Raw genomic sequence first — 27,842 nt, 5'->3', positions numbered from 1 at the left:
TTAATTACAGCATGACAATAAAAATTAAAAGCAATAACATGATGTTGCCTGTTTATTGCAAAATTCAATATAAATATTACACATAGCAATATGTATAAACATTTAAATTTACGGGCATAGCAATGCTCTTGTTAATTTTTCAATTCAATATTTTGTAAAAACATTTTAAAAAGATGTTTATTAAAATAATCATTTAGTATAATTAAAATATACTAATATAAACTATGAAATTTTGATAGAAAAAACTATAGACAAGTTTAAAAACAGCCCTTTTATTTATAGTATGTTAGTTTAAAATTTTATAAATTATCACGCTTTTAAGATAAAAATTTATTATTTGATTTTAAATGACTAGATGGTTACTAGGCTTAATTACATGTTACATATAATAAAATGACTAGTGTCTCTGTCCACTTTCAAGCTGAAGACTTTAAAAAAATACTATTTACAATGATATGGTTGTAATATAACTGAATTTAAGTGATGTGATAAAATCAGATATGACTGTATTCACTTTGCTTAAACTTATAGACACAATTTTAAATTATTGTTGGATATACATGATTAAAGGATCACATTAAACCCTTTCTGTAACACCAATTAGATAAATAAAAAGCAATATAAAGCACAATGATACTATATAAATATAAAAATAATTTTATCACTGCTTATATCTGGTCAGTTAAAAACATTAAGTAAAAAAAGCCCTTCATTGTCTGACAAATGAAATATTTACTGTTAATTTGCTTCTTGTGTAAGTTTGAAAGACATAATTTTGCTCCAAAATGTGTTAGAATCCAGTATAAGTTTTGTACCAGGCTTAGAGAGAATTACATTTGTTTAGTATTGTTTAATTACTTTAAGCTACCCTATCATTTGAAAATGTACAATAAGGAGAGCCATTTAAGTTGAAGCATTCATTATGACAGCCTACATACTGATTGCAGTACTGATTCCTTTAAAAAGTGTAAATTAGAATCTTACCCAAAAGACAAATTTAATGTGTACATTTTACTGGACCATAATGTAATTTTGGTACATTAATTTGATAAAATAGACTACAATGTTAGAAAGTTTTTGATATTCATACACAAGTAAAATAAGTATAAAAACATTGCAAAAGTAGGCCACAATAAATTGCTATTTGAACATTTTTACTGTACAAGATTTGATTCTTTAGCCATACTGTAAAAAATTCCTTGCTTGTTGGAGAGAAGATCTGCTGGTGTTCCAAATTCCTTTATTTCTCCATCAGACAGTACAAGAATTCTTAGAATATTGAAAAATTGTGAAGGACACAGCATATAAACAAAACTTGGATGGTACAAAAACAGCTTGAATATTTATTTAAATTTAAAGAATATTTTTTCATCTTCTCTGTGTAAAAGAGTTTTAAAAGAAGTCTCTGTTACAGTAGTATTGCTACAGAAATACATACTGTCTTCAAAATTATCACCTGTTGGTTTTTAATTGTGCATTAAACTATTAAACTAATTTAAAAATCTTACCTGTCATAATCAATAACTGTCTTGAGCCGATGTGCCACTGTCAAAACAGTGCAATCCTTGAAGGCCTTCCTAATTGTATTCTGAAGTAGGAAATCTGTCTCTAAATCTACGGCTGCTGTTGCCTCATCCAGTATCAAGATTTTTGTTTTTCTCAGAAGGCTACGAGCTAGACACATTAACTGTCTTTGACCAACACTGCAATGTAATTGCTGCTTTTAAATGGAACAGTTGATTTTAAACTAAACATTAAAAAAAATTAGTTCAAGTTTAACAAACGTGTTAATATCTAGTTAAACTTAGAGATGACTGGTTTGTTAAAAGTGAAGCATACCTGAGATTTTGCCCTCCTTCTTCTGTTATGTAATTGAGCTGACCAGGTAGTTCTTTAACGAAATCACCCAGATGAGCATTGTTTAAAGCTTCCCAAACAGATTGGTCAGTGTGGACATCAAATGGGTCAAGATTGAATCTCAATGACCCGGAAAACAACACAGGATCCTAAAAAAATGTTTTAAATATGATACTTGATAAGGGATTTGTTTTACAAGGCAAAGCTAATTCAGTACTTGTTTTATAAAAAAAAAATATTCAGCACAGAAAACAACAAATGATCATAGGATGAATTAAAGTTTTTATATAGGCTCTACAAGTCCAAATAAAATAATTTTTTTGAAAAAAAAAACAAAGGTAAAAAAAGGTGTAAATAAAATAAGATTTTGTTCATAGTTGTTTAATGAAAATGATTGAGAATGTTAAGATTCCTTACCTGGGGAAGTATTGTAAGCTTTGACCTCAGGTCATGAAGACCAATAGTGCTGATGTCTAGTCCATCTATTAGAATCCTGCCCTCTGTGGCTTCAATAAGACGAAACAGTGCTAATGAAAGTGATGATTTACCTGCACCTGTTCGACCTACAATGCCAACCTGTAGACAACAATATTGTTGCATTCTCATGAACCCCTTTTTAATGCAAAAAACAGGTTAAAGTTAAAACATGATTTATCTTGGCTTCATTGAGCAAATCAAAACTTGACAACCTGTAAAATGGGTGCATTTGAGTGCAGCTCTACTTGAGAGGTGGATGTTTAAGTCATTGAAGCAACAATAGCTCCCAGTCTCTTCAACTATCTCCTTCACTTTTTTCTTCATTCTTAATTGTAATATTAGAAGGAATTTCCTCAAACACAATTAAGTATTACGTGCCATCATGTTATGCATCATAGTCTGACGACTCAGATTTCAGCCAATTTTTCTTTTTGGATTAACTTCTATAGCCGTTGTCCAACCAAGAACAAACTACAAGGCAGCAGTAGTTTCATATGACAGTTTTCTCTCCTGGATGGGTAGTTCCCTGCTATCAAGCCTCATCTGCCAAGGGTTTTGACCTCAGGACTATTCAATTTAGAAACCATGAGCTTTACCAACTAGACTGTGCTGTCCCCCCCCCCTCCTCAACCTCCATCCAAAAAACCACCAGACCATACCAACCAACTAGCTCTACAGATGCCATCCAGTCTCACAACAGCCTCACCAAGTTAAAGACTACTGAAACAATGTGGCAAACCTTTTCTCCACTGTTGACTGTGAATGAGACTTTCTTTAACACAAGATCAAGCTGGGGTCTGTACCTAGTGCTGTAGTTCTCAAACTTGATCTCCCCATCTCTGGGCCAATCAGCTGCTGGTTGGTTTCCTTTACTGGTCCACTCGGGCTTTTATTCGATTATAAAACATGATAATCAACCTTTGATTTTTAATACTTCTGCTAGACTTTTTATCCATTATTTTACTTAAATGTATTAGCTTACTATATTAGAACAAAATAATTTACATAATTTTTCAAATATTTTTTTTTATCAAACAATTTATTAAAAATCTAACTAAAAAATTTAAATTAATATTTTAATTTATGTGTAATTTTCCTTTAAAATATTTTTGTTTTTAATTAATAAGCCAATTTTAATGCCCCTTTTTTTGTTAATCATGCAGTTTTAATTTAATTGAGTGCAAAACTTAAGCAATTAATTAGAAAATATTTGGATTAACCACAGCTGGTTTGTTATTATGACAAATTGTTCACATCACTCTGATTAGGATAGGAGGTGAAAAAATGAGCAAAAATAAAACCCTGGTTACGCAAAGCAAACCATGAAAAACAGAACAATCATGAAACGTGTGCATCCTGCCCAGTGTTTGTGCATATGTGGGTGAGCCCCACATTTAATGATGGAGAGCTCAAACAGAAAGCAAATGATAAAGCAAACTAAGCCCCATAGCCTGCCACATCACTGGGGCGTGGACAAACCTCAGGAGCGAATTCTGTGTACTCCACAATTCTCTCCACTGAAACAGAATTGGTTTCTAAGTCTGTGAAATTCTGCACCATCAGATTCATGGCAATGGTGATCTGGAAAACAACGTTGACTCTAGAATACTTGGTTCACTCATATCAACAGAACTTGGTTGTGGAACAAACTGAGTTGGTGTGAACTGGTCAGATTTGGTGGGATTGACAGATTCACACTTATTATCTGCACAAGTTATTTTTAATTGGTCAGCATGTCTACGGACAATAAGTCCATTATTTGTTTTTACTTTATAAGACACAGGTCCTGTACAATGAACAATTTGACCTGGCATCCATTTTTCCCCTCTCCCATAATTTCTCAGATACACATTATCATTAACTCCAAATTCTCTTTCCATGGATGTTTTGTCATGATTTAATTTTTGTGTATGTTGATGTTGGGAAACAGACCTTTGAACAGTTGGATGTAGTAAGTCAAGGTGAGTCTTAATTTTCCTACCACACAGCAATTCGCATGGTGCAACACCTGTTGTTATATGAGGAGTTGTGCGGTATTTGGCTAAGAACCTGTTTACTCTTTCCCTGAGAGAAAATTTGTTACCGGTACTCATTTTTACCATAGCGGTTTTGAATATGCCTACCGCTCTTTCAGCCAAACCATTCCCAGCAGGGTGATAGGGTGATGTGGTTACATGCTCAACACCATTTGCTACACAAAACAGTTTAAACTCATGAGCAGTGAAACTAGGCCCATTATCTGAAACAATTTGATCAGGTAATCCATGAGTTGAAAATATTTCCTTAAGTTCTATAATGGTATCACTTGCAGTGATTGTGTTCATGATTTTAACTTCTAACCACTTAGAATGTGAATCAATAACAATTAAGAACATTTTGTTCATGAAAGGTTCTGCAAAGTCTATATGGATACGTTTCCATGGTTCGATTGGCCAATCCCAGTTTTGCAAAGGTGCTGTAGCTGGTTGATTTGAATGTTGTGCACAGCTTGAACAAAGCTTTGCATATTTTTCAATATCAGCATCCATATGTGGCCACCAGAACCACGATCGAGCAAGACTCTTCATTTTGGAAGAACCAAGATGAGTATCATGTAAAGTTCTTAAAACTTCTTTTTGTAACATTTTGGGGATAATAACCCTTGATCTCCATAGTACACATCCATCTTCTAGACTTAACTCTATTTTTCTTATTTTATATGGCCTTAAATCATCATTCACTGACTCTTCAGGCCAACCATTCTTACAGTACTCATATACTTTTATCAAACACTCATCCTTTTGTGTTTCTCTTTTAACATCATTCACATTTATATTGGAGTTATCCATGATAGTGAAAAGAACAAATACATCTTGTGGTACACAACTAAGGCTTTGGTTTTTTAAAAGTAAACTACTAAGACTATCTGCACTATTCTCAGATCCAGGTTTGTATTTCAATTCATAATTGTATGCGGCTAGTGTGATAGCCCATCTTTGAATCCTTGGTGAGGCATGCTCAGGCAGGGGTTTGTTTTCCCCAAACAAACCCAGCAATGACTTATGATCTGTAAAGATGGTGAACTCCCTACCAAACAGAAACTTGTGAAATTTCTTAATACCAAAAATGATGCCTAAGCCTTATCTATCTAACTGAGAATAATTTTTCTCAGCCTGGTTCAAAGATCAACTGGCAAAAGCAATGGGTCTGTCACCATTTTCATCTATGTGGGATAAAACTGCTCCTACACCATCTGGTGAAGCATCACATGTTAAGATAAGTCTTTTCCCTGGGTCATAGTGAGTTAGCAAGGTGTCAGAAGACAAAGCTTCTTTTGCTGCATTAAAAGCAGCATCTTGTTGTTTACCCCAGTGCCAAGTTGCATTTTTCTGCAGCAGCTTGTACAGTGGTGATAGTTTATCAGATAGATTCCCTATGAACTTTGCATAGTAATTTATCAAGCCCAAAAAAGCTCTTAGTTGTTGGGTATTTTCAGGTTTGGGTGCTTCTTTAATGGCTTTTGTTTTCTCAGGTTGAGGTCTGAGACCCTGTCTGCTCAAATTATAACCAAGAAAACTAATATCTGTCAGCATGAATTGACATTTATCTTTGTTTATCTTTAAACCCTTTTCACCGACTATTTTCAAGACTTTATCAAGTGTTTTAAGATGTTCAGTGTCATTCTTACCGGTTATGTACACATTGTCAATCTTTTGAATCTGGATGAAGTTCTAGTTGATTGTAAGCATGACTAAAGTCTAATTCAGTGAATTTGTCTCCTCCTGCTAAATTCAAAGCAATTTCCTCAATGTTAGGAATAGGGTACCTATTTAGCTCTATTTGCTTATTCAGTGTAGCTTTATAGTCTCCACAAATTCTTACAGAACCATCCTTCTTTAACACTGGCACAATGGGCATTGCCCAATCGGAATAGTCTACCTTCTTTATGATGCCATTAGATTCCGATCTACTTAGCTCATTTTCAATTTTATCCCTCATTGCATAAGGTGGAACTCTAGCTTTGCAGTATCTTGGATTTGTGTCTTTAATGCTTATCTTCACTGTTCTATCATTTAGTAATCCTGAACTACCAAAGACACCTTCATTTTCAGATACAACTTTATCTATTGAAGTAAAACTAGATTCTCTTGCTTTGTTCACTGAAAATATACTCCCCCAGTCTAACTTAAGATCAACTAACCAGTTCCTACCTAGTAATGGTGGTCCATTTCCTTCAACCACAAGAAGAGGAAGTTAACACTTTGACCATTATAGCTTACATGAACCATACACTCTCCCATTACCGGAACATTGTCACCTGTGTATGTTGTTAGGCACTTGTGACATGGTTGTCAAAGTCCTTCTTGTGATGACGGATAGAGATGCTCCCGTGTCAAGTTGGAAGATGATGCTCTTACCGTTGATACAAATTAGTACGTTGATGGGAGCATGACTTGTTGATTTCACAGAGAACAGGTTGAACTCCTGCTGCGGATCAGTTTGAGCATTTTCACTGGTAGAGTGGTTCATTGGTTGGGTTAGGTTGTTTTGGTGACAGTTAACATAGTGCTGCCTTTGGTTGCGGTACTGTCTTGACTGGCTAGATTTAGCAACAGACGAAGACTTTGCAAAGCAGGCCTTGGCAATGTGACCTTGCTTACTGCGCTTAATAGCAAGTTGCTGACTTGAACTTGCATCGATGAGATGCATGGGGACCGTTGCACCGATGACATTTTTGATAATTATTACTAGATTTAGATCTATGATTTGAACTTGCAGGTTGTTTAGCATAAGTTGAACTGCTCTGATGGGGTTGGTGTTTGTTGACTAACCTGCTGTCTACTGCATGGATCCCTGAAGCCGTTAGCGATCTGGCCGCATTGGATGACTGCTGGAATGAAGTTGCAAGTTGTATTGCTTTTTCCAATGTTAGATCTGACTCGAGAAGCAACTTTCTTTGAACATCAGGGCTGTTTACACCTGTCACAAACTTTTCACATAGTCTGTTGGACAGCGTGTCCCCAAATTCACAAAATTCACTTAGATGACGTAAAGCAGCAACAAATTCTGATATTGATTCGTTTGGTTGACGACTCCTACCGTCAAATCTGGCTCTACACAGGAACTTGGGTGGTGCGGGCGCATGGTGGTCTGTTAGCAGTTTGCTCAGCTCGTTAAAGCTCTTGGTAGCTGGACTAGCTGGTGCGCATAAGTCCTTTAATAGCCTAAATTGTTGAGGCCCTATGACTGTTAATAACACAGCTCTCTTTTTGGCTTCTATCGTCACGTCGTTAGCTTCAAGGTAAAAGCTTAACCTATCTAGATAATCATGAATGGTTTCGTCATTCGAATTAAATTCTTTTATCTGGCCATAAAGCGCCATTATCCTAGAAATACTTAGCCAATATGCTCTAGCAAGCTTCTTTTTAAGTAAGCATGTGCTCTTTTTAGTGGATTGATCCCATCCTCGTCGCCAAATGTAATAGATTGTGGTTTTGTTATTATACAATAGACGATGAAACCATGTTGATGTATCTAGGTCTTTATTCAGCAACCACCGGAAGACACATGACATGCAAGGGACATCACTCAAAACAACATTATAAATATAAGACTAATACAAGAAGAGTGAGTTCCCTTGACTTCACAATTCTCAATATATTACAGTTAGGTTGTTAGTAGTAGTATTGCAATCTCAACTAATTTATGGTTAGAAATTAGGGTTAAGCGTATGGTTGGACCAGGTTTGGGGTTAGGGTTAGGGACAGGGTTTGCATTGACATTAGCCAGCAATGTGTGTATATTGTTAACTACCAGTAACCTAACACCCCTTTTTAAAAGAAGATTCCATGATCGGACACCGGTGTAAACATTCTATTTCTATACTAAAATATTTCAGGCCTTAATTACTTTATTGAAATCTTTGTTTATCTAAGCAATTTGCTAATCTCTATAATATTAAAAGCAAAGTTGTCGGGTGCCCGATAGGGCACTTCCTGGCGCCGCAGGCGCTTCAAATTTGGCAGGATCTTGCCTTGGGGCGACAGAACACGGGGGCCGGTTGGCCGAAAAGTCAACCATGAGGGGGTCAAAACTGACCTCGACTGACCGGCGCCTTATATGAGCTATAAATTTTAAAAAATGTCCACGTAGGAACCTCTTCATAACTCCTGAGGTCGTAGACCGACCCTCGGGCGAATGATCTAAGCATTCAAATTCTCAATGTTTTCGAAAGCCTAAGCGAAGTTGGGCAGCATGCCTAGTGTTAACAGACTGGGTGAGGACGCATATACCTCTTTATGGCTTACCACAGAGCAGTTAATTAACATATGATTGACACACAAAAACAACATAACCTATAAATGCCTCTTATTATACAATCTTGTGGCTTTAAGTACACAAGCACCTGTAACTTTAAGCATTATATTCAAATACACAATTTTATGGCTGCAGAAGCACAAAAACAACTTTAACTTTTCATCTCTTTGACTGTTTCAAAAAAGAGCATTGTAATTGTTACTAAATTTCCTACTTTTTATAAACATTTTTCATAGATAGGTCATGACATACCTGAAGAGCATAAGTGAGGGACAGGCCAACCATACCCCCTACTATATCACTTGATATGATGGCAAACAGTCCAGCAAACAACACAATGAAACTGCCAAGGACCTCCAGCCTCACTCTCAGCCATCTGATAAAATTGCAGAAGAAAAAGCAGATAACTATTATAAAAACCCGTTTGCTAATAAATGAATCAAATTCTAACACCATAAAAAAAAGAGTTACAGCACCTGGCAGCCGAACCAGAGGCGAAACTACACTTGTTGTTTACATCCACTTGGTTCTGGGAGAACAAGAAGAACCTGTCACATGCCCTGTAAGCCCTGATGCTGCTGGCGCCGTTGATGGTTTCAGAGAAGTGAGAAAATATTGGAGACCTTGTGATAGACTCCAGACGCCGGAATTGACGTGAAGATGGAATGTAGAATTTCTGGGTGAACATGTCACATATAACAGTTATTTGAGCCCGAACCAAAAGTTTTTATTTGTGCTACTAAGATAAACTCAGCAGCAGTGTAGGCTTATCTTCCAATAGCCACAAAGACTTTGTGGCAATGTTCATTGTCCACTTATGGCTGAATGCACAATGTAGCACTTGTTTTAAGTTTAAATCGTCTCCCACCAATTAAACTATATAAACCTGGGACAATAACCTCTCAACATTTAAACTACACCTATTACAAACCTACTTTTAGTACCTAAGTATGACTGACCTGGAAGAGGACGTATATGATGAGGATTGGGACCACAAGAGCAAGGAAAATGGGGGTTGTGTAGGTTATCACTATCACAATAGAAAGCATCTGTGAGAGAGTCTGTATGACCATGCACACATGTCTGGCTAAATTGCTGTCCAACACATCCACATCACGAGAAAACCTAAAATTATAACAAGAAAAAAATGTGTTTTGGAACATTTCAGATCTGCAGCAACAAAGAAATTTACTCCTTAATTTTGCATCGACTTACATATACAAAAACAATTATACAGAAACATCTATTTATTTACCTATTAAGTATTCTGCCTACAGGAGTTGTATCAAAGAAAGCCATTGGCTGATGGAGAATAGCATCAAGCATGCTGTTGTGGAGCCGCTTAGAGGCATTTACAAATTGAACATAGACTATGAAGATGAAGACAGCATTGCCAAGGACTATTTTGGGGAGAAAAAACATTACTTGCAAAAAAAACTGTGATTATGTAAATTCTAAATTAAGATTGGCAAAATTTTTAACAAAATTAAAGAAATGAAAAAATAAAGAAGAAATAATAGTACTTTCAGATGAATAGGTAAATTACTAATTTACTCCAGTACTGTAAATATGTGACTTTAATAGACACAAGTAAATCTATGTGACTAAGTATTGTACTTGCTACATTTAACAAGGATACATTTTGCAAGTCTACCATGCTATTATTTTTAAAATTAATGGTTACTTCCAGTCAAAGAAATGAGTAAGTCCAAAAGCAATGTTAAAACAATGATAAAAAAAACCCTTTACCTTGCACTAATGTCAATGCTGAGTATACCCCAAGATACTTGTATGTTTTAGTGGTGTAATCATCAGTGTTTATGTTGCTCTCATTTTTTAGGAATGGATCTTCTGTCCAGTCAGACAGGTAGATACCAGCTCCAATGTTAAAGCCATTATAGATGATAACACTCAAAGGAACTATCATTGCGGATATGTAACCAAAGGCTTTCAGCAAAGTAAGAAAAATACTAAGGCGCACCTGTCCAAAAAAAAAAAATTGCATACATGGAATTTTTACAAAAATTCTGGTAATGTAGGTTTCATGTTTAAAAACAGTTGTAGAAAATATAAAAGTTCGTTAGTTTAAGTTATAAATAATATATTATAAAAAAAACTCAATTAAATTAAATGAGTTAAATTTAAAAGTTAGTATTTGAAAAGTTTGAGGAACACCAGTTAATCAAAACTAAAGAACTATATTATTTTGGAGCAGCAAAATAAAAATGTTTAAGGTGAGCAACACTAATCTGTTAGCACCACCCACTGTAAGCACCACCCACTGTAAGCACCACCCACTGTAAGCAGCACCCACTGTAAGCACCACCCACTGTAAGCAGCACCCACTGTAAGCACCACCCACTGTAAGCACCACCCAATGTAAGCACCACCCAATGTAAGCACCACCCAGTGTAAGCAGCACCCAATGTAAGTCCCAATCACCTTTCCCTTCTCTAACTTTTCTTCCTCTATCAACTGTTCTCCAGCATGTTTCTCAGGCCGGGCTTGTTTCACCAGCTTGGTCGTGTCATCTTCTGAAGCTGACTGGTTGGTTCGACGAGTTCTGGATGAGGCATCGAATTGTTTTCTTCCACTTTGATCTGACAGGGATCTGTTGAGGTAAAAACAAAATTAACACATTAGCCTAAATGAAATCAGAAACCATGTATTTAGTGAACAATTTATACTGCTCCTAAAATCAGAAATAAAATAAAAGTACATCAATAGTGTGGCAAGAATTGGTGAAATAAAATAAGTTGACCACTTCAAAAATTTTAACTAATGCAACTTCTTTAAAAAATATACACTAATAAAACAACACTGTTTCAAGAACATTTACAAGCACCAAAATGTTAAAATCTATAAAGTAGTGAAACAAATAATATTTCAAGATTTCCTGCTGACCTTCTGAGTCTAACACTTGAATATTCCTCATCTGAAATGACAGCTGCTACAGCCCCAAGCATTTGTTCTTTCAACTTTTGTACTGTAAATAACAAGCCATGAACATTAAGCGATGTCATTTTACCTTTTTTTTGCTTAAAATTTGCAATGTAAGTTTTAAAATGAAACAAAAAAATCTAGTGGCATATATTTAATATATTTTCAATGCACCCATCAATATTTATTATAAATTTTAGAAAAGGAAAATAAAAGTTTTCAAATAGACTTTTACCCTCTGGATCATTGCAGTCATCCTCCTCATGTTCAAACAAATAAGTTTTCACAAACTGGGCAAACGGCCCATCATGACTCATCAGTTCCTTGTAGCTTCCACTCTCTTTCACTTGACCCTGGTCCATGACTATAATAGAGTCAACCTCAGGCAGCCAGTGGATGCCGTGAGTAACCAAAATTCTTGTCTGAAATTAATGATTAAAAATCGTAAATGGGTGCTGGGAAAAGGGGAGGGTTGAGGAATCAATAAAATAAATTTTTTACCCGTATCAAGCAAACTTTTATAGAACCGTTTAACATAGCTCTCAGAGATTGTACCTTCAATATAGCCCAAAAATGTACCTTAAACTATAGAATTTACATTTCTAAATGCCCTTTAATAAAGTACAAAATTTAAAAAATTTGAGAGCTTTCTTCAAAGATAGGTAATTTAAAAACTTTATAATCCAACCCTGCATCTTTTAAGTACCGAGCAAGTATACATTTTCATAGAAATATTATGCCCTTAAATAATTTATTACTCTGTGAAGGAGAATTTAAAAACATGTCAGGAAAATACCTTGTTTTTCAACATTCCTTTTGGCCCAATAACTTGCTGAAAAATATGTTTCCCCACATGAGCGTCCACCGCACTCAGTGGGTCATCTAGGAGGTAGACATCTGAGTTGTGGTAGACTGCTCGGGCCAGGCTGATTCGCTGCTTCTGTCCTCCTGACAGGTTGATGCCCTAAAACACACACATTGCAGCAATAAACCTTCAAGCAACTGTATAATAGTCAGAAAAAGACCAATGAGTTGTCTAAATGTTAGATCGTGAATCAACTGAATGTATTAGAGTGGACATCTGACAGGCTAAAACAGAGTAGAGTTACTTCCGATGAATTAGTTTACAATGTAAAATGAACCAAACACTTTTTTATGGTTTTCAAATAAATAAAATAATTCTAAATAGGAATTAAATTACCCTGACATAAAAACTCAAGCATATATTATGTAATAAACTGTAAGGACACAAAAAACATGTAAAATTTAGAGAACCTTCTCCCCAATTTCAGTCAGTTCTCCTCCAGGCAAGAGCTCCAGATCTGCCTCTAGAGCACAGGCCTTGATTACTTTCTTGTACCTTTTCTCCTGCACAGGCTGGTCAAACAAGACATTGGATCTCAGGGTCATGTTCTGTATCCAGGCCTGTTGTGGCACATAACCTATTGTGCCCTGATGAAACAAAGTTCATAAATTACAGATTTACATATAGGAATTTTTTTTTCAGCTAACTTTGCTGGGGTGGGTAGTTTTTTTAAAGGAAGTTTTTAATAAATATACAGAGCCTAATTTTCTTGGTGGAAAATTTATTAGCCTAAAGAACACTAGTAAAGAAACATGTCTACAAGCTATGCTGAACAGTTTTTATGCCAATAAATGCCATATACATCAGTCTATAAAAGTCTTAGGAAAAATTGACAATAAACCTATAGAGATTATTGAGAAATGTTTTCAAAATATTGTATAAGGCTTAGCTGAGAAAGTGATAGCAAATAAAAAATGTAACTCACATTGATGCTGTTAAAACCATCCAACTTTTCTATCTCACCCAGAAATGCTGACAATAGTGAGGATTTGCCTGACCCAACTTGACCAACAACAGCTACCAGTTTGCCTTTTGGTATTGTAACTGTTATGCTGCAATGGTAAAACAGTAAGTAAGAAAATAATTTTTTGCTAAAGTAAAAAAAGTCAAGTTTATATATATATAAAAAGTTTTGGTTCATGTAATTTTAAAGATTATACATGGACTAAAGTATTTCAGTTTCCTTGCAGCCTATTCAAGTGTCTGTTAAATTTTAAATAAGAAAAAAAATTATATTGTTTTATATTATAATTTATTCTTTATCAAAACAATTCATCAAGATATCTCACTTTCTGAGTACAGGTGGCATTGTTCTGTCCCAGCTGAAAGTTGCATTCTTCATGACTAAAGGTATTTCTGGGAGAATAAATGACATTAGTGATTTATCAAACTGAATTTTAAAAAATGATATGATGCTTTTACAAATTAATATTTTCAGGATAGTGATTAGGCAATACCTTCTGATGTTCCTGTTGTATTTACTTCATCCAGATCTTCCCCAGATAAATAATCCCTAAGTCTTTCCATTGAGACATGGCACTTGGAAAAAAGGGGAAATTCTTGCAAGTTAATCAATATGCCTAACATTGAAATGAACAAGCATTTAAAGTTAAGAACAAAAATTAACAGACATGGTATAAGAGTATAAACATAGCAATGCAAGCCTAAATTAAACTTAATATATTCTTAATTTTTAATGCCATACTAATCAAATAATGGATTTTAAAAGAATGTAACTAGTTATAGTTAAGAATACACAGGAATTTAAGTCATATTGGTGGTTCCTAAAAAAATGTTTGACTAATTATTTCTTGCCATGTCTACTGTTATAATAGAGATATGAAGACGTTGTTAAATGATATAGATGAAGACATGGTCCTATAAGTTTGACAGCAGAGTATAAATACATACCAGCACCATCTGTGATATCAACATGGGCAGCGTGTTCATTGGCTGACGTATAGTGTTGAACAAGTTCATGGCGACAAAAGCCTTGCTAGGAGTGAGTGAGTTTTCTGTGATTAGGACAAAAGCTATGAAGGTACAGACGGTCACCTGAAAAATATCAAATGCAAAAATAAATGTGAGTCATGGTAGCTATGATTTTTCTTAACTGAATTATTTCCCTTCACTATTCAGTAGCTAGGTTTTTAACAAATCTGTTAAATTTCCAGGTCAAAAAAAGTATCAGATTTTAAGAATATCATTACTAGTTTTGTTTTCATGATTTTAAGAATTCATATAAAAACCAAGGTACACTTGAAAGTTGAAACTAAAATCATTTTAGAAATCAATTAACAGCATTGTTACTTAAAAATAAATCTGTAATAGATTGACGATAGAAGCATGTGATTGTATATAAAACGTTTATTGGCCTCAACTACATGATGGTAACGAGAGAGAGGGCGGAAGTCACGAGACACAAATATATATATACATATAAGGGACATCACTCAAGATAACAGTATAAATATAATACTAATACAAGAAGAGTGAGTTCCCTTGACTTCACAAGTCTCACTATATTACATCCCTTTACCCTTAGTAAACACAACACATCTCTCAATAGAACAATTTACAGTATCCTAAAATCACCAATTATATTGTAACATGAACACTATGGTAGATTACATCCTTACAAACAATGCACAATATGTTACAACATAGATCTAATTAAAATACAAAACAATGATGTCAAAGTCCTTTTGACCTTTAAAATCATAGGTCTAACTTATTTGGGACTTTGATTGTCCTGCTTGACCTTCTCAGTGGCTTTTGATTTGGTGACTCAAGATTCTGACCACATGGATTCTCTATCTCAGGTGGTCTAGGATCTAAATCATTAATTCCAGAATTTACATTTTCTGACTCTAGACAACTTGGTTCACTCATATCAACAGAACTTGGTTTTGGAACAAACTGAGTTGGTGTGAACTGGTCAGATTTGGTGGGATTGACAGATTCACACTTATTATCTGCACAAGTTATTTTTAACTGGTCTGCATGTCTACGGACAATAAGTCCATCATTTGTTTTTACTTTATAAGACACAGGTCCTGTACATTGAACAATTTGACCTGGTATCCATTTTTCCCTTCTCCCATAATTTCTTAGATACACATTATCATTAACTCCAAATTCTCTTTCAATGGATGTCTTGTCATGATTTAATGGAACTATTTTGAATTGGCATCTGAAAGTATTATGCTATTATTCAGATCCTTAACTGACATAGATTTCTTTGATTGATCAATTTTCTCAGGTAATCTGATAGTGCTTTTTAGTAACCAAAAATACTGTTTAAAAGTAATATCCTGGACCATATCACTTTGCAACTGTGATCCAGTATTTGAAGTGGGTGTATTAAATGGCAAAAATCTTTTTTTCTTTTGATGTTACCCTTTTAGTTTCTGTAAGTGCTAATGGTGTTAGCAAAGTTGTTTGATGATCACATTCCTTCTTACTAATGTATTCTCTTTAAAAGCATTTGAAATTGCCAAATCACCATAATCATTTATTAAGTTACAAATACTTTGTTTAGGTAACTCTTACTGATAATGGACTACATCTTCTCCATCTTTTAGACTTAATTCCAGTTTTCTTATTTTATATGGCCTTAAGTCATCATTCACTGACTCTTCAGGCCAACCATTCTTACAGTACTCATATACTTTTATTAAGCACTCATCTTTTTATGTTTCTCTTTTAATATCATTCACATTTATATTGGAGTTATCCATGATAGTGAAGAGAACAAATACATCTTCTGGTACATAGCTAAGGCTTTGGTTTTTTAAAGGTAATCGACTAAGACTATCTGCACTATTCTCAGATCCAGGTTTGTATCTCAATTCATAATTGTATGCGGCTAGTGTGATAGCCCATCTTTGAATTCTTGGTGAGGCATGCTCAGGTAGGGTTTTGTTTTCTACAAATAAACCTAGCAATGGTTTATGATCTGTAAAGATGGTGAATTCTTTACCAAACAGAAACTTATGAAATTTCTTAACACCAAAAATGATGCCTAAGCCTTCCCTATCTAACTGAGAATAATTTTTCTCAGCCTGGTTCAAAAATCTACTGGCAAAAGCAATGGGTCTGTCACCCTTTTCATCCATGTGGGACAAGACTGCTCCTACACCATCTGGTGAAGCATCACATGTTAATATAAGTCTTTTCCCTGGGTCATAGTGAGTTAGTAAGGTGTCAGAAGACAAAGCTTCTTTTGCTGCATTAAAAGCAGCATCTTGTTGTTTACCCCAGTGCCAAGTTGCATTTTTCTGTAGCAGCTTGTACAGTGGTGATAGTTTACCAGACAGATTCCCTATGAACTTTGCATAGTAATTTATCAAGCCCAAAAAAGCTCTTAGTTGTTGGGTATTTTCAGGTTTGGGTGCTTCTTTAATGGCTTTTGTTTTCTCAGGATGAGGTCTGATACCTTGCTTGCTTAATATATAACCAAGAAAACTAATTTCTGTCAGCATGAATTGACATTTATCTTTGTTTATCTTTAAACCTTTTTCACCAACTATTTTCAAGACTTTATCAAGTGTTTTAAGATGTTCAGTGTCATTCTTACCAGTTATGTACACATTGTCAAAGTAAACACAAACATTTGGAATATCCTTAAAAATACTGTCCATGACAGCTTGGAAAATTCCAGGGCTGGATGATATACCAAAACATAGTCTTTCATATTGGTAGAGTCCTTTATGTGTGTTTATTGTCGTATAGACTTTTGAATCTGGATGCAGTTCTAGTTGAGTGTAAGCATGACTAAAGTCTAATTCAGTGAATTTGTCTCCTCCTGCCAAATTCAAAGAAATTTCCTCAATGTTAGGAATAGGGTACCTATTTAGCTCTATTTGCTTATTCAGTGTAGCTTTATAGTCTCCACAAATTCTTACAGAACCATCCTTCTTTAACACTGGCACAATGGGCGTTGCCCAATCGGAATAGTCTACCTTCTTTATGATGCCATTAGATTCCAATCTACTTAGCTCATTTTCAATTTTATCCCTCATTGCATAAGGTGGAACTCTAGCTTTGCAGTATCTTGGATTTGTGTCTTTAATGCTTATCTTCACTGTTCTATCATTTAGTAATCCTGAATTACCAAAAACACTTTCATTTTCAGATATAACTTTATCTATTGAAGTAAAACTAGATTCTCTTGCTTTGATCACTGAAAATATACTCTCCCAATTTAACTTAAGATCACTTAACCAGTTCCTACCTAGTAATGGTGGTCCATTTCCTTCAACCACAAGAAGAGGAAGTTTAACACTTTGACCATTATAACTTACATGAACCATACACTCTCCCATTACCGGATTATTGTCACCAGTGTATGTTGTTAGACACTTGTGACATGGTTGTAGAGGCACTGATCCTCCTGTGACAGCGTCAAAGTCCTTCTTTGTGATGACTGTTAGAGATGCTCCAGTGTCAAGTTGGAAGCTGATGCTCTTACCGTTGATATTAACTAGTACATTGATGGGAGCATGACTTATTGATTTCACAGAGAACAGGTTGAAATCCGGCTGCGAATCAGTTTGAGCATTTTCACAAGTAGAGTGGTTCATTGGTTGGGTTAGGTAGTCTTGGTGAGAGTTAACATAGTGCTGCCTTTGGTTGCGGTACTGTCTTGACTGGCTAGATTTAGCAACAGACGAAGACTTTGCAAAGCAGGCCTTGGCAATGTGACCTTGCTTACTGCACTTATAACAAGTTGCTGATTTGAACTTGCATCGATGAGATGCATGGGGACCTTTGCATCGATCACATTTTTGATCATTATTACTAGATTTAGATCTAGGATTTGAACGTGCAGGCTGTTTAGCATAAGTTGAAATGCTCTGATGGGGTTAGTGTTTGTTGACTAACCTGCTGTTTACTGCATGGATCTCTGAGGGCGTTAGAGATTTTGCCACCTCGGATGACTGCTGGAATGAAGTCGCAAGTTGTATTGCTTTTTCTAATGTTAGATCTGACTCGAGCAGCAACTTTCTTTGAACATCAGGGCTGTTTACACCTGTCACAAACTTTTCACATAGTCTGTCAGACAGCGTGTCTCCGAATTCACAAAATTCACTTAAATGACGTAAAGCAGCAACATATTCTGATATTGACTCGTTTGGTTGACGAGTCCTACCGTCAAATCTAGCTCTACACAGAAACTTTGATGGTCTGTTAGCAATTTGCTCAGCTCGTTAAAGCTCTTGGTAGTTAGACTAGCTGGTGTGCATAAGTCCTTTAGTAGCCTAAATTGTTGAGGCCCTATGACTGTTAACAAAACAGCTCTCTTTTTGGCTTCTATCATCACGTCGTTAGCTTCAAGGTAAAAGCTTAACCTATCTAGATAATCATGAATGGTTTCATCATTCGAATCAAATTCTTTTATTTGGCCATACAGCGCCATTATCCTAGAAATACTTAGCCAATATGCTCTAGCAAGCTCCTTTTTAAGTAAGCATATGCTCTTTCTAGTGGATTATTTATCCTCGTCGCCAGATGTAATAGATTGACGATAGAAGCATGTGATTGTATATAAAACGTTTATTGGCCTCAACTACATGATGGTAACGAGAGAGAGGGCGGAAGTCACGAGACACAAATATATATATACATATAAGGGACATCACTCAAGATAACAGTATAAATATAATACTAATACAAGAAGAGTGAGTTCCCTTGACTTCACAAGTCTCACTATATTACAAAATCTTACCAGAACTGGTGAAAGAGCCCAAAGTAAAACATTGATAGAGTAATAGATAGCAGCTTTCCTCAATTGTTTGACTTCTGCATTGCGATATTCTTGAAGTTTAGAGCCGAATGAAGGCTCCCATGAATATAGCTTTAAAACCTACAACAGAATATAGTTTGGTTTGAGAAATCTAAATGTGTCATCAGATTTTAAAAATTTCTTTTGGGAACAAAGTTATAGAGGTTTAAAAAGGTGTTATTTTTCACACCTTTTCATGGTTTCCATGGCAACCAGTACTGCTATTGGTGGCTATATGTTATATTTGTCTATAGGTTAACAACTATTTACACACTGAAACATGTTAAATTAAAAGAAACATTCTATCCTTAAAAAAACCTAAGCTAGAGATACAAAAATAATTCCTTAGTCCACATTTGCTTTCACTGTTAAAATCAAATTAAGTGAATCTATACATTCCTTTCTGAATGTTGGTTATATAAAAGATTTATCCAAAGTTTTTATTTAACTTAATGCCAATGAGAATCATATTTAAAAATCTTGATTTTCTAATCTTTATAAAACATTAATAAGGTTTTTCTAAAAGATTGGACTTACCTTAACCCCATTGAGGATCTCATTAAATAACTTGATTCTCTGATCTTTGAAAAAGATTTGTTTGGCCTGAGCTTTTCTAGCGAGTGTTGAAATTCTGGAGTTAGTGGGAATAAGAAGCAGCAATACCACAATACCTGTTGAAAGTATAGAACATGGAATTCAATTTTTTAAATTACCATAATGATCACCTTTAGCTGATCTATTCTCTTTTCTTCAATACAATAAATAGTTAACAATATCAATCTAAATCCTGTTTAGCATATACAAAATCCTGAGGCTAAAACAATAATTAGAATCTTAAGACACCCATGTGAAGAATAAGATATGGAACAAGGTGTGTCTCAAGAAACAATACAAGAAACAATATACAATAATTTCTCAGGTGCATAAGATAACTTTTAACCCAGGTAAATCATCTTAGATGTCAGGGTACCCACAGGGTCGGTATATCCCAAAGTGTATTTAACTACAAAAATTAGGGGTTGTCTAACACGGCAGATTGTACTGTATATAGTTAAATGTTTATCACTGAAATAAAAATACAACATATTTTACAACCTACCAGCTACAAAGGCGATCCCTAAAGTCTCATACAACATGTAGAAAGCTATAGAGATTTGGACGGGCCATGAGATGAGGACATACAACTGGAAGGTCAATTCTTGGAACCTTGGGCAGTCTACGGCCATTAAGTTTACTATTGTGCCAACAGTAAACTTGCGTCGTGCCTCAGCATTCATTGTCAGAGACTGGAAAAAACAGAAAAACCTTTTTGTATATTTATTGTTTTACAATAAAATACTTTAATGTGGAAAAAATTCAATAAAGAAATATTAAACAGAATTATGAGTATATATATGAAAAGTTTACTCTTCAAAATGTGTTAAAACCCAATAAGGGCAAGAAATTTTAACCTCTATGCCAAGGTTTAAAAGTTATTTTTAAAATTTGGTAAATTAATTTGTATACATATATTTAGGCCAGGGGTCGGCAACCTACGGCTCGCGAGCCGCATGCGGCTCTTTTGATGTCGAGATGCGGCTCTTCAGCTTCATGCACAAATATTAATATTAAAAAAATTAGGCCTACTTAATTTATTGAAGACACAGAGAGCGGTTATATTACTTTATTTTTAAAAAAATTGAAAAAAAAATGTGATAAAACAAACGCTACTATTAACAAGAATTACTTCATCATTACTATAAACAAAATGAAGGATGAGTTCACTGAGAGATTTGAACAATTCAAAAGAAATGCAAGTACTTTGGCGTTCATAGTAGATCCTCTCAACACAAAAATAAATAAGATTAACTTTGAGCTAATTGGAATTGTTGCTGCTTCGCTTCAAATGGAATTGCTAGATTTGAAAACCAAACATTTGTGTAGTGATAAGTTCACATATATTAAGAGCAAGTTAAAAGATTGGAGGTCCAGTAAAACATGCACGTTTCGCTGCACAAGTGGACTGCTCTAAAAGAAATGCCGCGAGTTGAGGCGCTATTATGTGACGGATGGAATAGTCTTCCAGGATGCTAAAATGAGGTAAAGAAGTTGGCATTTGGAGTGCTGATGATCTTCGGGTCAACATATTCATGCAAGCAAGCATTTTCTTGCAAGAATATAATACAAAGTATAGTAGCCAACTAACTATGTAATAGAGGCGTGCTTGAAACTGAAAACAAGTTATGAGCCAGGTTTAAACAAACTTTCAAAAGGCATGCATGCAAGGCCAAACTGTTGTAAATAGTATTCAACAATTAAAGTTATATAATTTGATTACTGATTTTATTTTTGTAGCAGAGCTAGATAAAATACGTTAAAACTTTTTTCTGCGAAACTTAAGATATATATATATATATATATATATATATATATATATATATATATATATATATATATATATATATATAGAGAGAGAGAGAGAGAGAGAGAGAGAGAGAGAGAGAGAGAGAGAGAGATATTCCTTATCAAAATTATAATATTGAAATAAATTAAAAATGTTAGTGGCTCTTTAAAAACTTGGAAATTTGGTACATTGTAACTTTTGGCTCTTCCGTCTCAAAAGGTTGCCGACCCCTGATTTAGGCCTATCTGCATACAATAATTATAAAAAATAAAATATAATACACAAAAATATAATTGAGAAAATGATTTTTTCAATCAGGATACTATTCAGTCAGAAACATGATCATGAGAGGCTATTGGACTCACTTTCTTATAGACAGCAGCTGTTAGCACAGTTTTGACTTGCATGCCAATGTTGGTACAGTAATAGTAACGGTAGTTGTTCATCATGGAGTTCAAGAAGGCAATGAAAAAGAAGGAACATGCCAGCAAATAACCGTGCCACTCAGGGTAGTCTTCTTTATTCTCAGCGTAGCCAATAATCAAACTGTAGACAAGTAAAATACAGATAGTCATAATTACGGACTGTTTATTTAACTTGTGAACTGAACCTGTAAAAGTGTGTTTAAAATGTAAAAACTGAGTTTAGTTTTCAGACTGATGATGGGGGGGGGGGGGGGGAAAGGAGGGTCATCTGGCAGAGGAAGTAATATGTTTTCTGCCCTCAGGTATATAAAGGGATTGTATGAGCAGAACTATGCTCAGCTATCATTACTTTCCAAGACCCAAGTCAGGTACCCATAAAAATTGAATGGACTTCAGCTATGTATTTTAAAAATATGTATAAGTACTTACTCAAGTAACAAGGGGTTGATAAACACAGTTAAGTCTCCAATCAGCCCAACCAGCTGAGCTTTGAACAATGGCAGATAGTAAACTTTAGCAAGAACTTTATACAGTGATGGCAGCTCTCTCTTCTTCTCTTCATCTTCTGTATCAGCTTGAAGTAGCTGAGTTTTCTCTGTGGGCACCAGATTTGCTGGGATACTCTTTCTTAAACTATTTGTTATATTTCCTGTACCATTGCTGTATATATAGGACAGCTCCTTCTTAAACCTGAGGTCAAAAACGTGAACACATTTTAATGCAGGATAATTTTGTATCAGCTCGAGCAAAACAACTTATTTAAATAGGAATTGCAGATAATGTAAGGTTTATTTTATATTTATTTAGTTAACTTAGTTGATATCACAAGTATAAAATTAGAGGGGCGGTAGACAATAATCTTATCTCATTAAGCTTAAGAAAAAAAAATCCCCTCTATAAAAGAAAATACATTTCTTTAGTTTTTGTAAATCACTAACTTATTATATTTAGCTTTTTTGCTGTTTAGTTCTTTCAGCCAAACCGTCATGAACTCTGGTACATTGTTACGACATTGCATCAAGTTCGGCACATCAAATATGTCTGACAGAACAACCACCTTCTTGTATCCTGAGTAAACTAAACTGTAGGGGGAGATAATAATAAAAAAATAGATTTATCATCATTCTCTATCATAAATACTATTTTTAATTTTAATCAGTAATAGGGTATGTGTACCAGCTGCTTCTAAATTTTGTACTGCATAAAACTAAACTGATTTAAAACAAGTCACAATTTTCATAACTGATGTTGATCTTGAATTATGGTAGTCAATGTTTTTTGTAATTTATATGCCAAATAAAATCAAAAATATGACCTCACACTAAAGAGTGTGATAATGAGACACAATTATTTGAGGTATTGTTACTCTAAGATTTGTTGAGTAATTCTATAACACTGTATTAACTAACAAGATATTAAAAGAATTATTGTTACTCTAAGATTTGTTGAGTAATTCTATAACACTGTATTAACTAACAAGATATTAAAAGAATTATTGTTACTCTAAGATTTGTTGAGTAATTCTATAACACTGTATTAACTAACAAGATATTAACAAGAATTATTGTTACTCTAAGATTTGTTGAGTAATTCTATAACACTGTATTAACTAACAAGATGTTTCAGTAAAACTGCTTGTCTGTATTACTTTGACACTTACTTAAATACCCAGGAGAAAGTTAGCCGAGACACATATGATGCTTTTATCATTGGACAAGGAATCTGTAAAAAATAAATCAATGTGAGTCAATGTTCAAGTTTTTACAAAAATTTGATTGGTATTTCTACTTAATACTGGCAATACCTTTAATTTTAAAAAATTGTGTTTGCTACTTTTTAACTACACAGAGAAATAAGAAGACATACAGCATCAGATGATGAATCTAGTAGCTGAACATTTGTGTCCCCTAGACACTGAAGAGCAAACTCAGTGGCTATAACTGCGAAGGTTGTACACACAAGTGCAAAATGGGTCTTGTAGTCTTCATAAGTCTAAAAAATTAACACAATTTTTAAAACTTTCAAATCAATAAAATTTACATTAACTGGATTTTGAAGTGAAAAAAAAAATAACATCAATTTACTTTAAAATAAGTACAGTTTTGTATCAAAATGATTTCAAACAGTTATTTAACAACTTCAACCAATAATACCTCTTGCATAGCTAGCGTGTAAACTGGTATAATGTAGGAAACAAAAGTGAGTGTCCAGAATATAAAGATCACACAAGGGGAGGGCACTCCAGATCTTTGTGACAATATCATCAACACAAAAACAAGCAACTGAAATATAAACATCAGTACGTTTTAAAACAAGCTTAAATGTTTGTATCATGAAGGCCTATAGATTTTTAAAGCAAATGAAAAACTGAGTCATCTTCCTATGAAGGCTAATACATTCTTTTTTAGGGTGATTACCTTTCATTTCATATAATTCTACAGTATTTTTAAAAAATGCAATCCTTTAAATTATAAATTTAAAACATCTTACAAATGTTGCAGCCCAGACAGATTGAGACAGATAAAAAGAAGGGGGATAAATCTCATCATCATCCATACTGTCAAAGGGAGCTAACATGTGTAGTCCAGCCAACAATGCCAATATACCAGCAAACAGCTAAAAAAACAGAAACAAATATATTTTTAACCATAAGTATAACTACAGGTATTAAGAGGCTATATTAAACTAAAAATTTTCAGTTGTTATCAGCTTTCACCAGGAAAGGCTTTTACAAAACTCTGGCAATGTTGATAAACTGATCATCTAATGAGATATCAGAAATAATTAAAAACTTGATACAATATAAAAATTATGTAGATATGACATTTTTTTTTTCCTTTAACAGATGAAATATTGCCTGCATTTATTTACATTTATGACACAGTATTTAAGAAACCATACTTGACTTCCAAAAAGAGAGTAATTAAACTATTCACTTTGCTTATAGAATAAAAGGGACATCACTGGCTTCAAACTAATAGGAAAAAACAATTTTTTCAAAATATAAATGTTTAATTATGCCAATTTTTAAAAACAAAACAAACTTACCAAGCGAGCTATAGAGATCCATGTTACACCAAGCTTTAGGAACTGGGTGTGTTTATGGAGGTAAATGAGGTGGATCGGTGCTGTCACCCAGAGCCAACCACACGGGGCATAGGTCAAGGCCGTGTCCTGGAAACATCTTGTAAATTCTGGGTACGGGTTGTTCACTAGTCTAACCTCATACTGGTTAAGAGAGACAATGGAATTTATAAGTGGGCAACACGACAATCCAGTGTTTCTGGTCAAAAGAGACAATGGAATTTATATGTGGGCAACACGACAGTCCAGTGTTTCTGGTCAAGAGAGACAATGGAATTTATAAGTTTGCAACACAACGGTCCAGTGTTTCTGGTCAAGAGATACAGTGGAATTTATAAGTGGGCAACACGACAGTCCAGTGTTTCTGGTCGAGAGAGACAGTGGAATTTATAAGTGGGCAACACGACAGTCCAGTGTTTCTGGTCAAGAGAGACAATGGAATTTATAAGTGAGCAACACCCGAGTTCCAATCTAACAAAAATGATAAATTTGGTATCTAGGAATAGCTGATGGCAATAGCCAAAAGCATAAAGGGATGCCTCATGCGGGTATTTCAACAGCACCTCACACGGCAGTGGGTTTCACGCCGGTCTTAGTAAATTACTTGACACCGTTCAGCATGTGTATTAATGTGTATTAATTCATTAATTTGTAGTTAAACACGCATATTGAATCGCCGACGAATCATATAGTTTCATATATAAGTATTTTATCAAAATCTTAGATCCCTATAAACTTTTGAGCGATTTCCGATAACCGGAAGTGGTACTTTTTCAACTTTGAATTTTTCAAAAGCCTATAACTTGAGTACTATTTCAGATAGATCAATGAAATTTCACATGTAAGTAATAGACCTAATTCTCTAAATTCTGTCAAATTTTGAGTAATTTCCGTTGACCGGAAGTACTAATTTACGCTATTACCGATTTCTCAAAAAAACGCATGTGAATTTTTAAAGTACTAATAATATTGCGCACTATTATGCACATTTTTGTTTTGGCGTTCGCTTGGTGCGCAATTCTTTTTTCTATGAGATTCTATTCTATTTTCAAAAGTTTAAGTATTTAAAATGGATTAAAAATCATAACTATATCCCGAGTTACCATCCCCTGTTGTTTTATGCAAGAATATTCGAGAAAGTTTAGGGGAGATCACTCCCGGTTTATTAAATTTGCAATTATTTTTTTTTACAAAACTTGATACTCGGGCCCATACATACAACATAATCAACCAGATTAGGACAGTCACGTGCTATTCAAATATTTCAACGTTAAATGCCCGGTCAATATCTGGGTCGCGGCAGCCTGTGTTAAACCTTCAAGTATAATAGTGTAACAATCTTGCTGATGTCATGTACGGGCTTTCGATAAAATTTGACATTTGCTTTTTCTTTAATAATTAATTCTTTACAAAATAGTAATAGGTTCAGTTTGCCAATATTTCTGATATTGTTTTTGGTCGGAGACGTATCCATCAACCAACTAGTTTACTTGCGTGCTAAGTTAATGGACTTAAAAATTAGAGTATTTGTGTCAGAACCACAATCAAAAGTAGTCAAGCCACTCAAGTTACTCGAGTGCGTCGATAATAGATGTTGGTGGTAGGGTATCGGGATTATCTGGTATAGATTGAGTTATGTTTATTTTTTTAATTGGGAGGATGGGGGGAGGGGGGGGTCAAACATAAATGACATCACGCATTTTAGTAACGATTTTTACACCCCCTCCGTCGAACATCGTCACAAAAAGCCAGACCCCCCCCCCCTTCTAAAATGTCACATCTCAGCCTACAACCCTCGCCCCCTTTAAAATTAGCAGTTTTATTATTTTTAAACAGATTTCTTTATAAAAATATTTACTAAGCTTGGTCAACATAGAGTATATTAGCAGATTTCTTGCACAATTTACAAAAACGGCAGTCTAAAATAGCGAAATAACAGCTAAAATACAGCTTCACAAAATTCCAAACCCCTCCCCCTAGGAGTGTGACGTAGTTTATGGACGACCACTTGGTAATACTTATGGTATAGCCTACTATTAAAAGGGCACATATGAGAGAAACTCCAATCCTTCAAGTACTCTGGGGTCATGATGTGATCGCTCGTCATATCTGTCTGTTGTATGGATGCTAGACGGGGTTATGGGATAGAAGAATGGGAGGGGAGGAAGAAGGTATAATCTATTTATATACACTTTGTGTACCCAATTGTAACTCACTAACAAGCCACACCCACATCTCTACATAAACTCTAAATCCAGGGTTTCTTCCAATCTTACTCCGGGGATGTGTGTGTGTGTGGGGGGGGGGGGTGGTGCTCTTGAAACTTCCGTGTAGTGGTTGACACTGGTTAAAGCCATCTTCTTTATAAACTTTTTCCTATTTCACCTGGGGTTGGGGGGGGGGGGGGCGTGCTCCGGAGAGATACCTGAAAGAAACACTACTAGACCTACTCCTACTTCATAATTCAGACGTCCACTCCATACACCCTTCTTGCGTCACAAATGAGCTTAAGTTAATTACTTAACTAACGAGTACAATAAGAACCTGTCTTTTTATCAGGCCTGGCGTCTTGAAGAAATATGTGCCCATGTCCGCAGATCAAGGGTAACAATGTGCGACAACAGAGAACAGTGGTACATCTTACCTGCTCTACTTACGGTATTTACATCAACAACGTCAGCAAGTAAGCAGAAACAAAATACCGCAACATCAACATTCCGAGACCTG

The 27,842-nt window shown here is 34.9% G+C and overlaps 1 protein-coding gene and 1 long non-coding RNA gene across 2 annotated transcripts; both read right to left on the bottom strand.

Moving 5' to 3' along the window:
* Positions 1-45: 45 nt before the first annotated feature.
* Positions 46-27,704, bottom strand: LOC131927831 (multidrug resistance-associated protein 1-like). The gene is made up of 32 exons (XM_059283688.1): positions 27,645-27,704; positions 25,080-25,259; positions 24,522-24,647; positions 24,185-24,313; positions 23,898-24,023; positions 23,692-23,753; positions 22,970-23,113; positions 22,461-22,721; positions 21,972-22,152; positions 20,323-20,509; positions 19,761-19,894; positions 19,167-19,304; positions 14,348-14,491; positions 13,894-13,975; positions 13,726-13,792; positions 13,362-13,488; positions 12,847-13,023; positions 12,368-12,535; positions 11,807-11,993; positions 11,536-11,617; positions 11,074-11,242; positions 10,381-10,612; positions 9,887-10,031; positions 9,591-9,756; positions 9,108-9,307; positions 8,884-9,007; positions 3,814-3,915; positions 3,074-3,220; positions 2,275-2,433; positions 1,840-2,006; positions 1,509-1,703; positions 46-1,269 (listed from the first exon to the last, which is right to left on the bottom strand). Exons 1-32 carry the CDS (start codon positions 27,702-27,704, stop codon positions 1,155-1,157), a joined length of 4,683 nt encoding a protein of 1,560 aa, XP_059139671.1. The 3' UTR covers positions 46-1,154.
* On the bottom strand, positions 22,963-24,020 carry LOC131927850 (uncharacterized). Its single transcript, XR_009383698.1, has 3 exons — positions 23,898-24,020; positions 23,692-23,753; positions 22,963-23,113 (listed from the first exon to the last, which is right to left on the bottom strand). It is a non-coding gene; the product is annotated as an uncharacterized LOC131927850 (long non-coding RNA).
* Positions 27,705-27,842: the final 138 nt, after the last annotated feature.

Source organism: Physella acuta, unplaced genomic scaffold (genome assembly GCF_028476545.2).
Source record: "Physella acuta isolate Inbredline_101_S28 unplaced genomic scaffold, ASM2847654v3 ptg001441l, whole genome shotgun sequence".
Classification (NCBI taxonomy): Eukaryota; Metazoa; Mollusca; class Gastropoda; family Physidae; genus Physella; species Physella acuta.
This window is presented reverse-complemented; position numbering and strand designations above follow the sequence as displayed.

Bases quoted from the DNA above. Each gene is read 5' to 3' on its own strand.
- LOC131927831 (XM_059283688.1), bottom strand. From the start codon at position 27,704: ATGGGCACATATTTCTTCAAGACGCCAGGCCTGATAAAAAGACAGGTT. The intron at 11,618-11,806 runs GTAAAAGTCTAT...TGTTATTTACAG, and splicing joins TGACTGCAATGATCCAGAGG to TACAAAAGTTGAAAGAACAA. The intron at 2,007-2,274 runs GTAAGGAATCTT...ACATTTTTTTAG, and splicing joins AGCTTACAATACTTCCCCAG to GATCCTGTGTTGTTTTCCGG.